Source organism: Triturus cristatus, chromosome 1_1, assembly GCF_964204655.1.
Source record: "Triturus cristatus chromosome 1_1, aTriCri1.1, whole genome shotgun sequence".
NCBI lineage: Eukaryota > Metazoa > Chordata > Amphibia > Caudata > Salamandridae > Triturus > Triturus cristatus.
In genome coordinates, this window is record NC_140579.1 from 524,719,651 (window position 1) to 524,734,188 (window position 14,538).

Genomic DNA, 14,538 nt, shown 5'->3' on the forward strand with positions numbered 1-14,538 from the left:
AAAACAGCCTTTCTGGTAGCAATAACCTCGCTGCGCAGAGTGAGCGAATTGCAAGCGTTAACGCTGCAAGAGCCCTACATCCAAATACACAAGGATAGAGTCTTAATGAGGACTGACCCACACTTCATGCCTAAGGTCGTGTCAGCATTCCATATGAACCAAACTATTCAAATACCTAGTTTCTTTCAAAACCCAGTCACAAGCGCAGAGAGGGCACTACACACTCTAGACGCTAGAAGAGCGGCGATGCACTACATCGAGAGAACAAAGGAGCACAGGAAAACCAAGCAGTTTTTTGTGTCCTTCGCAACCAGCTTCCTGGGTAGACCAGTAACAAAAAGCACCATCGCGCGATCGATCGCACTAACTATACAATTCTGCCACAAACAGGCAGGGCAAGAGCTAACGGAGGGGGCACGGGCCCACTCCACAAAAAAGAAGGGAGCAACGATTGCCTTTCTGGCAAACACACCCATTCAAGACATATGCCTGGCGGCAACATGGGCTTCAGTGCATTCGTTCACTAAGCACTACTGCGTGGATATACAAATGAACAAGTAAGCACAAGTAGGGCAAAGGGTGCTTCAACATATATTCAACAACCAACGCTCCTCTTCCACCCAGCCGCCACAAAGATGACAAACCGCTACAAAGTCTATGCACAGCATAGTGAATCTAGACAGATTCACGCTGCAAAACGAATAGTTTCTTACCTGTCGGTGTAGTTTTGCAGCTTGAAGATCTTTCTGGATTCACTAGCGAACCCACCCACCTCTGCCAGAAAGATGAGGCAGGAGAGGAAGGTGGAAGGACAGAGCGTAAAAGAACAAAACAATACTGAAAGTGGATACATTGAAAAAGGAGAATAGTAAAGAATGCCTAGGGTTCCAAAAAAAAAGGGGAAAAAAGAACCCGAAGATGGCGCCCCAAGGTGGGACTTCCGCAGGAAGCATGCCGACGTCACGAGAAGTACACCAAATGGTGGGACGTCGACGCCCACCTGGGCTACCAAAAAAAAGACAAAAGAGATTACGATTCCGGACCCAACCACCAGACCGCGGAATAATGCACAGCATAGTGAATCCAGAAAGATCTTCAAGCTGCAAAACTACACCGACAGGTAAGAAACTATTCGTTTTTTGGTAATGTCTGCTCTGTTCTGGTGGACTATTGATGTTGCAGTTTGGCTTTTCAGTGCTTAACCCAGAACAAACTATGGAAAAAGGCATTGCCTAGTGATCACCAAGAGATGGTGGAAAATGTCCACACTAGATCTACTCACTAATCACCATTACTGCCCGAAAAACTTATGGCTCTTGCTATGTGGTTAGGAAGAGTGTGGTTAGGAAGTTCGTTGGTACTTTTGTTTAATTAGGTCGCTACTGCTGGATGTTGTGTAGGAAGGTGGAAAGAGTTCTGTCCTAGAATGGAAAAGAGATGCATTCTGATTGGTGGCAAGAATCCCTGTTGTGGGTAAACAACAATTGTCTTAGATTGGTCCACGTTCCTTTAGTAGCATAGGTTGGTTCATTGGGTATCTTACAGTTAACTTATTTGATTTGTCTGTGTAGCACCGTGATGATGCCTAATATTGAGTGGCAGGTTTACAGAGTCATTGCTAGGGATTTGCCCTGTTCCCTCATGGAATAATTAACAGAGCTCTTACTGGGAGGGTGTATGGATTACAGTGCCATTTGTTCCTGAAGTTTATTCCTTACTATCTTCTTTTTAGGTGAAAGGCCTTTTCAGTGCAGCCAGTGTAACATGAGTTTTATTCAGAAGTATTTACTTCAGCGACATGAAAAAATACATAGTGGTGAGTACCAATAATTATTATTTTTGAAAACCATGAAAGCTTCTAACTAGCTTTTGTAGATTTTCTCATTTCTCCTCTTTCAGTTGTCAAAACATACAGGTGTATAGTTTGTTGGGTATTTGTGCTTTGACCCTACCTTGTTTTATTTGTACTTGTTTTAGTCCTTCGATATTAGAAAACAAAAATGCATACCCATTTTAATGTCAGTCCTATCCACTTAGTCAGATCCTCTCTATCCACCTTGATGGTATTGATGTAGCTTAACTTGTTATCTATGGCTAATTGGCGGTGTCACACAAAGTTGATTTTATGTTTGCCTCGTGAATTTCACTGTTTACTAGTGATCTGTTTATAACTTGATTTCAAGAGTCAGTCTTCTATTTAATTTCGTAAGTTATTCTTCATGTACAGTCTTTGCGCCTTGTGCTCTACTTGTAGTCTTATAGTTACTGTAATGTTTACGATAATCAAATCACCCTAAAAGTGCATGGTGCTTAGTACCTAAAATTAATGTGTATTGATGAGGAATTTATTTGCCCACCATTATGCATTATTCTTGTAGATACAGTTGCACACATAATGTCTAAAAGAAATGCTCACAGTTTAGTTCACCTTTTTAGATGGCTTGAAGTCCTTATTACCATGTCACGTAGTCACAATAATATCTGTGGGCCACACCCAATATCCACATGGCTCTGTGAAGGATTGTGATATTAATGAATTTTAACTAACATTATTTATAGTCATTTATGACCTTATTCTATTGTCTAGTGTTTTATGATTAGTCATGTATGCTTATCTTTTCAAGGGGAAAAGCCTTTTTGTTGCGATCAATGTGATATGAAATTTATCCAGAAGTATCACATGGAGAGGCATAAGAGGACACACAGTGGAGAAAAGCCATATAAATGTGATACTTGTCAACAGGTGAGGGAAAAAATAGACATTCACTTCAAATTACTTTATAAGAAACCCCCACACTGTTTTGCATCATGTAGTCTGTGCCAAATAGTAAGCTAAGGCCCTACAAACAGCTTTAGCTTTTTGGGCGAGCACACATTATCCATACTTTAATTCTTTTTTTTCAAAGAAGTATTATAGTGTGTGGGGGTTTCGGTTCGCACACTTCATTCAGCCTTTGGCATTCATGGGGGTTTCCTTTGTTTTTCATTGGGCTGTTCATCGGTGCCAAGGTGTTTTATATATGGTCATATTGTTTTATTAAGTTCACATTGGGTTTTTGGTGATGGGCTCAAGTGGTCCTTTTGCTAGATTGCAGAAGCAACATGGTGTGTAGTTTGCAATTCAGAGTCTGTATGTCCTTTGATGCATTTACTGGCATGACAATTACAGGCATATATTTTTTTTTTTTTGTTTTGTTCAGGTAGTGCATCCTATTTATTTTTGAAAAAAGGCTTTTCTCTAATCACCATTCATGTTTGTATTACTGTATTGTCATGGTAACATGTTGGTTTTACAGCTTTCATTTGCTCACAAAGTGATGTCCTCTGTCGTGTTTGCCTATGTGTTTATATTAGCGCAGACATTAGAAAAATAAGCATCAGGAAGCGGACAGCTTGAAAGAGTATTGCTTACACGTTCAAATAGTTATCCAGGCAAATGGGGTACTCATTGTAACATCGATGTCTGCTGTGCCTAAGATGGATAAAGTTCATATAAACAAAGATGCAAGATGTAAGATTAAACATTTTAAAACGTTCTATAAAGTTGAAGGTATTTAAAATTGGAAGCAAAAAATTAAGTTACTATCCTCAGATTTATTTGTGGGAGCAGTGCTAATGCATCAAACATAGTACAGATGATAGGTGGCGTCCGCTGAATTTAGAAATGCTCCAACATGCTCATTAAAATGTGTAATTATATTTACGAATTACATGCAATATTTAATAATTTCTGGTTTTGATGCTAGTTTCTTTGTCTTGTCTATTGTTTTGTGGTTCAAATAAATACTTCGCCGAGGTCCCGCTTTCAAGTAATGCCAGTGTACTGGGTACCAGTAATGATTAACTGGGGTCCACATAAGTCAAAAGGTTAATAACCACTGTTCCAACACCATCTCATAGAAAATGTATAATCACCACAGCTTTAGGAAACTGTCACACTGTTATAAATGATTTTACATGTGTGTTGGCATTGGTTGCAGGCATTGGTTGCAGGATTTTCAGATTCCGCAAGTGCAGAAAACGAAACTAGCCATGCATATATTTTTGCCTAGTTTGCTGCCTAAAGTTCCTAGGTCTCGCCTAGGCAGCGCTTACACTGACTCTTTGAAACCTGCTGTATTCAGTTATGAACTTTAAACTCCACCCTTTTTCCACCCATCTGTTCAATTGGCTCCTGGTACTTTTCTTAGTAAATGGTGGCTTTTGATTCATGGATAGGCTTAGTAATCCCTCCTTAGTACCTTCATTTCTCCTCTTGTAACCTCCCATGAGGGCTGCCCCTGTTACTAGTTTTGCTTCTCGGTATGTTGAATTTACAGTCTGAGAAGACTATTTTCTAAAGACTTTCTCCTACCAGCTGTTGCGGGCAGGACACGCTCCACTGCAACTGCTTGTTTTGCAGTTGTAACACGAAACCGACCGGAAGTATTGAAGCACTTTATGTGATCTCCAGTTCCAAAGTAGCAGCTCGCCTTGATAACATTTTCTAGTGAGGACATCGGACAGCATTAGGTTTGCTTCTCTGCTTACTTGCTAAAAACCATGACATCTGAAAGAAACACGTTAGTTAGATTCCTCACCTTACCTTAGAATATCCCCAGGCGTCAGACTGGATCCGGAAGATTTTTCGTCAGCAATAACCCTTGCGCGTCGCTAGGCGTCGTCTGCGGCTCCGCGTCCGTCGTCGGCGTCGTGTGCCGGAATGACGTCGTCGGAGTACTTAGACGCCGCCCTCGCGCGCTGACGTCAGTTCTTCTTTTTTCCGCGCCAGTAAGCGCAGATCCGGGAGAGCTACCCCTTTTAGTCTTTTTTGACTAACTTTTTTGATCCTTTTTGATCTTGTCTCGACTCCGGTGCTGGTAGGATGCCTGGTTTTAAAGCCTGTGCTGACTGCAACCGCTTGATGTCGGTTACGGACCATCACCGCCGGTGTCTTTACTGCTTGGGCCTCGACCACGACGCGGAGTCGTGTTCGGACTGCAAGGCCCTGACCTCGAAGGCTAGACGGGAGCGGTCCCGTAAGCTTCTCGAGCTTCGCCACTCGGCTCCGCGCCCCTCTCGATCCCGGTCCAGGAGGAGGTCCAAGGATCGGTCGCGGAGCCGCAGCCGACGTCGTCATCGATCGTCTGGCTCCAAGTCTTCGGGTAAGTCGAAGCACTCCAAGAAGTCCAAGAGGCGACACCGCTCTTCGGACTCCCCTCGCCGGCCGCGTGACTCGGCCGAGGGTCAGGGTGGTTCCACCCCCGCGGCTCCAGCGGAGCCGCAGGCTCCGCGCAAGTCCCCATACCCGCCGGTCCCTGGGACTGACGCGACGCCGGCGGAAGTCAGTGCCTTCCTCTCGGCCATGAAGAACCTGGCTCCGCCGTCGACGCCCGCTGGCGCGCCTTCGGGCCCCGCGGACCCGACTGGGCAACCTTGCCTGTCGACGGCTCCGGCCTCGACGCCGCAAGTGCCCGAGGGTCCCGTTCCCGAGTCCCCGCCGGTCAACCTCGTCACGCCTCCTCCGCCGGCGTCGACACCGGTACCACCTCCGACGCCGGCTCCGCTCGGCGTCGAGCCCCGGTTCAGCCCCGCTCCGGGCCCGGTGCCGTTACGGCGCCGATGGACGCCGCGTTCGGCTCCGCTGGAGACACATTATGTCTATCGCCCGGCTCCGATCCTTCCTCCTGCATACCAGGAATCGGATGACGGGGGCGAATGGGAGGGATCCGAGGATCCTATGGCTGGTCAGGTTCAGCTGTCACAGGACTGGGCAGATGAACTGGGGGAGGCCAGTGGTCTGGATACCTCTCCAGACACTGGATTCATCTCTCCTCCGACTGTGGCTTTGGAGGAGGTTGCTGCTTTCTCTGTGGTGCTGCGCAAGGCAGCCGCAGCCCTTGGGCTCGAGCTACCTGCCGTGGCTGTGAGGACTAACGTCCTCACTGAGGTGCTTCAGTCTGCAGCAAGCTCCACTGAGCCTCTGCTTCAATTCAATGAGGCCCTCATTGACGTTCTGCAGGGCACCTGGTCCAAGCCCTCCACAGTCCCTCCTGTGGACAGGAACGTCGCCAGGCGCCACCGCCCTCCTCCGGGCGACCCCACTTTTCTGTCCCAACACCCTACCCCCGAGAGCCTGGTTATCCAGGCCTCTACCTCCCAATCCTCGTTCCCGACCGCCCCGCCGGACCGGGATTCCAAGAGACTGGAACAGTTTGGCAAAAAGCTGTTCTCCTCCCTTAGTTTGGGCCTGCGGTCCTTGAACACCGCCTGTCTCTTGGACCGTTATTCCCACTCTCTGTGGGATACGGTGGAGGACGTGCTGCCCCTGTGTCCGGAGGAGGTCCAGACAAGACTTACCCAGGCTCTGGCCGATGGGAGGGATGCAGCACGACATGCTATCCGATGTGGGCTTGACACTACGGACTCGCTGGGTAGGGCAATTTCTACCACGGTGGCGCTTAGACGTCACGCCTGGCTGCGGTCCACGTCCTTTTCGGGTGATGTCCAGAGCACTCTCATGGTCATGCCCTTTGATGGCACTCGCCTTTTTGGCGAGAAAGCGGACAGTGCGCTGAATCGCTTTTAAGGACTCCCGGGCTACGGCCAAGTCCTTGGGCCTCTCGGCCCCGCGGTCGCAAACTTCCGCCTTTCGCGGCCAAGGAAGGGGTGCCTCCTCACGTACGCCTAGCCACCAGCCGCAGAACCAACCTGCGCGCGGACGTGGTTTCCGCCGAGGCGGTTCTGGAGGACGACGCGGTCAGCCCACATCCACCCCGGCAGCATCCGCTTCAAAGCCTTCCTAGTCCGAGCTTTCAGGCCCATTCCACGCCAGTGGGCGGCAGAGTTCGCCATCACCTGCTCCACTGGCGGTCCATCACATCGGACAGGTGGGTGCTGCAAATCGTCCGAAGGGGCTACTCCCTCCCCTTCGAGACGACCCCTCCAGCCATGCCACTGCAGCACCACCGTAGATCGGGGGATCATTTGAATCTTCTCCACGAGGAAGTTGCGGCCCTCTTGGCCAAGGGGGCCGTTGAGCGCGTTCCGAGCCCAGAAGTAGGTCGTGGTTGTTGTTCCCACTACTTTCTGGTTCCCAAGAAGGGCAAAGGGGGCCTACGCCCTATCTTGGACCTCAGGAGCGTCAACACCTTCCTCCGGAAGGAAAGGTTCAAGATGTTAACTTTGGCTCAGGTTCTAGCTGCCCTAGACCCGGGAGACTGGATGGTAGCGTTGGACTTGCAGGATGCATATTTCCACATCCCCGTCCTGCCGGCCCACCGGCGTTACCTGCGGTTCACGGTGGGTCAAGAGCACTTTCAGTTTACCGTGCTCCCCTTCGGCCTCACCAGTGCCCCTCGGGTGTTCACGAAAGTGATGGCGGTGGTCGCAGCTGATCTGCGCAGATCAGGGGTTCCAGTCTTCCCCTATCTCGACGACTGGTTGTTGAAGGCGGGCTCGCCCCAGGCAGTCGTCTCCCACCTCCAGACTACGGCGGATCTCCTGCATTTGCTGGGATTTTCCATCAACGTGCCGAAGTCACACCTGAGTCCCTCTCAGAAGCTCCTCTTCATCGGAGCGGTTCTCGTTTCGGCGCAGTTCCGGGTCTATCCACCGGAACAGCGGGTCCGGGATATTCAGGCCCTGATTCCCATCTTTCGGCTTCTATCCTGGGTTTCGGTAAGGCTAGTGTTGCGGCTTCTGGGGCTGATGGCCTCCTGCATCCTACTAGTGCATCACGCCAGGCGGCGCATGCGGGCTCTGCAGTGGGACCTGAAGTTTCAGTGGGCCCAGCATCACGGCAACCTGTCCGACCATGTCTTGATCTCGGAGGGCACTGCACAGCAGTTGCAGTGGTGGCTCACGGACCGCGATTGGGTCGAGGGCAAGAGCCTCTCCCTTCCCCAACCGGAGCATGTCGTAGTGACGGATGCGTCCCTCCTGGGATCGGGTGGCCATATGGGAGAGGCGGAGATCAGAGGCTTCTGGTCTCCGGCGGAGTCTCGTCTCCACATCAACTTGTTGGAGTTGAGAGCGATCCGACTTGCACTGAAAGCCTTCCTTCCCTCTGTCAGGGGAAGTGTCGTGCAGGTGTTCACGGACAACACCACCGCCATGTGGTATTGCAACAAACAGGGCGGGGTGGGGTCGTGGACCCTTTGTCAGGAGGCTCTGCGCCTCTGGACATGGCTGGAACACCAGGGCGTCACCCTAGTCGTTCAGCATCTGGCGGGCTCTCTGAACGCCAGAGCAGACTAACTCAGCAGCCGGTGCATGATGGATCACGAATGGCGTCTGAACTCCGAAGTGGCGCAAGGTCTCTTTCAGCAGTGGGGAGAGCCTTTGTTAGATCTATTCGCCACCGAAGAGAACGCGCAATGTCAGCAGTTCTGCGTGTTGGAATTTCCAAGGCGGCACTCGCTCGGCGACGCCTTTCGTCACGAGTGGAGTTGTGGTCTGTTGTACGCCTTTCCGCCTATACCACTTCTGCCCAGAGTGCTGAAGAAGATCAGGCACGACCGGGCCCAAGTCATCTTGGTGGCTCCGGATTGGGCACGAAGGTACTGGTATCCCGAGCTACTCAGTATGTTGACCGATCCTCCGATAAGTCTGCCCCTTCGGGAGGATCTTCTGTCGCAGCAGCAGGGGACGGACCTCCACCCGAACCTGTCCAGCCTCCACCTCCATGTGTGGAGATTGAGCGGCGGCAGTTGATGCCATTTGACTTGCCTCCTGAAGTCTTTGATATCATTCTGGCAGCCAGGCGTCCCTCCACAAAGACGGTATCGCCTGCCGGTGGAACAAATTTGTGGCATGGTGCACAGCAAAGGCTGTGGATCCCCTTTCCGCCCCTCTTTCTGAGGTTCTGCTCTTTCTTCTTTGGCCCGGCAGGGCTCTGCCCTGGGCACCTTGAAAGGTTATCTTGCTGCCATCTCTGCCTTCTTGCGGCTTCCTGTTCAGCCTTCTCTTTTCAAGTCCCCTGTAGTTACACGCTTTCTAAAAGGCATTACTCACACGTTCCCTCCTGTCCCTTTTGTAATGCCTCAGTGGGACTTGAATCTTGTTCTCACATTTCTAATGTGCGCTCCCTTTGAGCCTCTTCATAATTGTCCTTTTCGTCTGCTGACGCTTAAGACTGCTTTTCTGGTAGCCATCACCTCGGCTAGACGGGTGAGTGAGCTCCAGGCTTTATCATCAAAGCCTCCTTTTCTCTCTGTTCATCCGGACAAGGTTGTCCTTTGGCCTCGTCCCTCCTTTCTTCCGAAAGTGGTGACCCCCTTTCATCTTGGGCAGTCTGTCACCTTGCCCACCTTCTTTCCGCCTCCGCATCCTTCCAAAGAGGAAGAGAGGCTCCACCGTCTGGACCCAAAACGTGCGCTCTCCTTTTATCTGGACCGCACGAAGCAGTTCCGGGTGGATGACCAACTTTTTGTTGGATACGTGGGTGCTAAGAAGGGGAAAGCTGTGCACAAACGGACCATCTCTCGGTGGGTCGTTTTGTGCCTCAAAATTTGTTATTCCTTGGCAAAAAAGGACCCTCCTGTTGGGCTACTACTGCTTTGGGACGGGGAGTCCCTTTGCAGGACATCTGTCAGGCGGCGACGTGGGCTTCGCTGCACACGTTTGCCGGGCATTATTGCCTAGACAGCCAAGTCCGGAGGGATGGCTTCTTTGGCCGTTCTGTCATCCAAGACTTTCTGGTGTGATCTTGGTTCGCAGACCCACCACCGGGGATGGTATTGCTTGGGTATCTATTCTAAGGTGAGGAATCTAACTAACGTGTTCCTTTCAGATGAACAAGTTACTTACCTTCGGTAACGATGTATCTGTAAGAAACATTAGTTAGATTCCTCACCGACCCACCCATCCTCCCCGTTCTGCGAACTGACATCTAGGGTTAAGGTTATCCTTCTCAGGCCCCTAGATTTTATTTTTGGCACCAGTGTCGGTCTTTGCATGGCTCTGCGTTCCTGGCGCGGAAAGCTATGTACAAGAACTGACGTCAGCGCGCGAGGGCAGCGTCTAAGTACTCCGTCATTCCGGCGCACGACGACGCCGGACGCGGAGCCGCAGACGACGCCTAGCGACGCGCAAGGGGTATTGCTGACGAAAAATCTTCCGGATCCAGTCTGACGCCTGGGGATATTCTAAGGTAAGGTGAGGAATCTAACTAACGTGTAAGGTGAGGAATCTAACTAACGTTTCTTAAAGATACATCGTTACCGAAGGTAAGTAACTTGTTCTTCAACAAGCGGCTCTTACCCTTTTTTTTTTTTTCCTCAATTTGTTTCTCTGTAATATGGATCCAAAAAAGAAAAACACTTTGGCTGCAAATTGCGTATTCAGCTGACATTTTTCTATTCCAAAGTGCAGCCTCGGAACGGAGACAAAAAAACGTTCAAAATACAAAAAGTGGCCAGATTGGTTTTATTCACAGTCATACACATTTTTAGTGCCACTTTACAGTTTGCCAGTGAAGCGCTACTTTTGTTTTATCACTTTTCGTTAAACAGAGTTTGCTTCTCCTGCACCGCTGCTGCCCCTCCCTCCCCCTTTCTGCCCTCTTTTCTCTCTCGCTCCTCACTTGCTGAAAATAATTACTTCAACCAAGTGCTCTTACCCCCTCTTTCCTTTCCTTGATTTGTTCCCCTGTGAATGGATCCAAAATACACACTTTGGCCTCACCTGCTGCTCCATGTGTCGGGCAGACGCATTTGAAGATGCCGGGGCGGAAGGGGGCTTTCTGTGCTCTCCTATAGGTATTTATATATATATATATATATATATATGTATGTATGTATGTATGTATGTCGTTCCACAGCGCACCATCGCACTCCATGCACTCCTTCCAAAAAGGCACAAATCCGCGGTTCAAATTTCAAATTGATTTATTCAGCATCGACAGCCAAATTACCCAACGCGTTTCGGCGTGAACCGCCTTGGTCACGGGTAAATTCCGCCATATCGACTCTCGGTTTTTAAACATTTCAGTCGTGAGTATGACGAAACAATAAACAAAACAGAGGAAGGACATATGCTGATTCAATACATACATCGTAATGTTATTGCCAATGCGTCGGCCATTTTGGAGTGGTAAATGTAATGTTCTTACATATATATACATTCTCAAAATTTCATATATTATTGATTTATATATGATCTTACAGTATGGCTGTTCGTCCATAACAAAAAGTATCAACAAACATTGAATTCATCATTATTGAGTATTTATAAACTTCGTATAGCGTAGTATCAGCAAAGACTACCAGACAAGTGATAATAACATGAGCATGCATACAACACATTTCATTAGCGCTGAATTACAAAGTTTTCACTTTCTATAGGGCCCGTAAGTATTTTATTCATCCACGGTTTCCCATCATGTTATATTGTCAAATACAACTTTATTGACATGAACAAGCCGCTCATCTCTAACAAAGGCGGCACAACTTCTCAGGTGTAAATGACCTCCAATGTGCTAAGAGTTCTTATATAGTCAAGTGCAACTTTATTGACATGACCGAGCCGCTCATCACTTACAAAGGCGGCACAACTTCTCAGGTGTAACTGACCTGAAATGCGCTAAGAGTTCTAGTATGCATGCAGATAACTTTCTATTGTCAATTCAGCCCCAGTGGGCATTAGTGAAGAAAATTCTAATTTGCATTTTCAAACTAAGATGCCTACTATGACATTAACCCTAGTGGGTAATTGTGTCTTTTGCAGAGTACTTAATCCACATATAACTTTCTACTTTTTCATATATGTTTGTATTCTCTTTACATAATGCTGTGTGTTTAACATCATATTAATGTGATACTACTTGCAAAAAATATAAGCAAAGGCATATGATCATCTTCACATAATAGCTTAACTAAGGTTAAATAAACTTCATCAGAAATTACTAGATCTGGTATTAGTCAATATCTTCAACTCAGATACCCTTCATTTGTGAACACCATCTGAAAAAATGAACAGAACATGATTCAATGACGCTAGATATTGTCCTTCTCATTTAAAAATAGACATACTTCATATGACTATTAATTGTTAAAAACATGAATTACAGCAGGAGACCTTTGAGCTAATTAAAGTTTTCACAGAATGTTAACAAAATCAAATATAAAACAGACCATGATTATCCTGATTGAGAAAAGCCAACAAGTTAATCTCCAAGAAACCACGACATCTCTTCCTCGGAGTTCAGACCATCTGGAATCTTGGTATTAAGTTCTAGAATATAGTGAGATTCTAGTCGCCTCAGCTTGCGAATTCTGTCCCCTCCCCTCATTGTTACAGGTATACGGTCTATCACAAAAAATTTCAATAGATTTCGGTTGCTGTTGTGAAATTCCTCGTAATGTCGTGCTATTGGGGAAAGTTTATCCTTATTCTGGATCGCCCTCATGTGCTCAAGGATACGTTTTTTTGCAGCAAACATAGTGCTGCCTACGTATCTCTTGGCACATGGGCAGGTTAAAACATAAACACAATGGTCAGATACACACGTAAGATGTTTTTCAATGTATCTATCTTGGTCTAAAATAGGATAATAGACTTTTTTCACATTAGAGCTGTATTTACAGGCTTTGCATGACATGCAAGTAAAGAAGCCCTGAACTCCTTTGGATCCTGGTTTCGTTTGGCTGATCTCATTGCTACATATTTTGTCACGTAAAGAATCTGACTTCCTATACGTCACATTGGGCTTATCCTTTACGACTCCCTCAAGAGTAGGTTCAGTTTTGAGGATGCCCCAATGTTTTTTAAGACACTTTCTTACATAGTAAGAACCCAAGTTGTAGGTAGTTATGTATCTAATGACTTCATTTTCATTTTTACCCTCATCTAGGTTGCTTTTAGGTACCAACAAGTCCTCTTGTTTAAGATTAGCGACTTTCTGGCGGGCTTGTGTTATTATGTTCGGTTTGTACCCCCTGTCCAGGAATCTTTCATTCATGATTGTGCATTCCTGTACAAAATCATAATTGGTACTACAGTTCCTTCGAGCCCGAAGGAACTCACCATACGGAATGCTATTTATGAGGGCTTTGGGATGTCCACTATCAGCATGCAGTAATGTGTTCCCTGATGTCTTTTTACGATACAATTTAGTTGTTAATGTATCGTCCACAATCTGCACATTTAAATCCAAAAATTCGATACAGGATTCGCTGATAGTACCTTCAAATTTTAGGTTGACCTCATTGTTATTAAGACCATTGATGAAGTTCCATTCCAGAATTCCTTGTGAATGCCATGTCTTGATGATGATGAAATTTTGTCTAGAAAATAATTTTTTTATTTTCAACGATGTATTTTACAGACAGACACAGGGAACTGCTATGGGTACTTGCTTTGCTCCCAGTTACGCCAATCTTTTTATGGGGTACTGGGAGCAGCAAGTACCCAAGGTGAACAGTTTATATCGTGACCATGTAATTACATGGTTACGATATATCGATGACTTATTCATTATCTGGGAGGGCAGTGAAGAACTTGCCAGGGACTTCATCAATGGTCTTAATAACAATGAGGTCAACCTAAAATTTGAAGGTACTATCAGCGAATCCTGTATCGAATTTTTGGATTTAAATGTGCAGATTGTGGACGATACATTAACAACTAAATTGTATCGTAAAAAGACATCAGGGAACACATTACTGCATGCTGATAGTGGACATCCCAAAGCCCTCATAAATAGCATTCCGTATGGTGAGTTCCTTCGGGCTCGAAGGAACTGTAGTACCAATTATGATTTTGTACAGGAATGCACAATCATGAATGAAAGATTCCTGGACAGGGGGTACAAACCGAACATAATAACACAAGCCCGCCAGAAAGTCGCTAATCTTAAACAAGAGGACTTGTTGGTACCTAAAAGCAACCTAGATGAGGGTAAAAATGAAAATGAAGTCATTAGATACATAACTACCTACAACTTGGGTTCTTACTATGTAAGAAAGTGTCTTAAAAAACATTGGGGCATCCTCAAAACTGAACCTACTCTTGAGGGAGTCGTAAAGGATAAGCCCAATGTGACGTATAGGAAGTCAGATTCTTTACGTGACAAAATATGTAGCAATGAGATCAGCCAAACGAAACCAGGATCCAAAGGAGTTCAGGGCTTCTTTACTTGCATGTCATGCAAAGCCTGTAAATACAGCTCTAATGTGAAAAAAGTCTATTATCCTATTTTAGACCAAGATAGATACATTGAAAAACATCTTACGTGTGTATCTGACCATTGTGTTTATGTTTTAACCTGCCCATGTGCCAAGAGATACGTAGGCAGCACTATGTTTGCTGCAAAAAAACGTATCCTTGAGCACATGAGGGCGATCCAGAATAAGGATAAACTTTCCCCAATAGCACGGCATTACGAGGAATTTCACAACAGCAACCGAAATCTATTGAAATTTTTTGTGATAGACCGTATACCTGTAACAATGAGGGGAGGGGACAGAATTCGCAAGCTGAGGCGACTAGAATCTCACTATATTCTAGAACTTAATACCAAGATTCCAGATGGTCTGAACTCCGAGGAAGAGATGTCGT

The 14,538-nt window shown here is 46.8% G+C and overlaps 1 protein-coding gene across 1 annotated transcript in view; it reads left to right on the forward strand.

Moving 5' to 3' along the window:
* The window catches only part of ZNF281 (zinc finger protein 281), a 242,750-nt gene that overhangs the window by 107,010 nt on the left and 121,202 nt on the right, over nucleotides 1–14,538 (forward strand). The window contains exons 4-5 of the mRNA XM_085643111.1: nucleotides 1,733–1,816; nucleotides 2,625–2,743. Coding sequence (XP_085499237.1) covers nucleotides 1,733–1,816; nucleotides 2,625–2,743 — 203 coding nt within the window. The remainder of the gene's footprint in view (nucleotides 1–1,732; nucleotides 1,817–2,624; nucleotides 2,744–14,538) is intronic.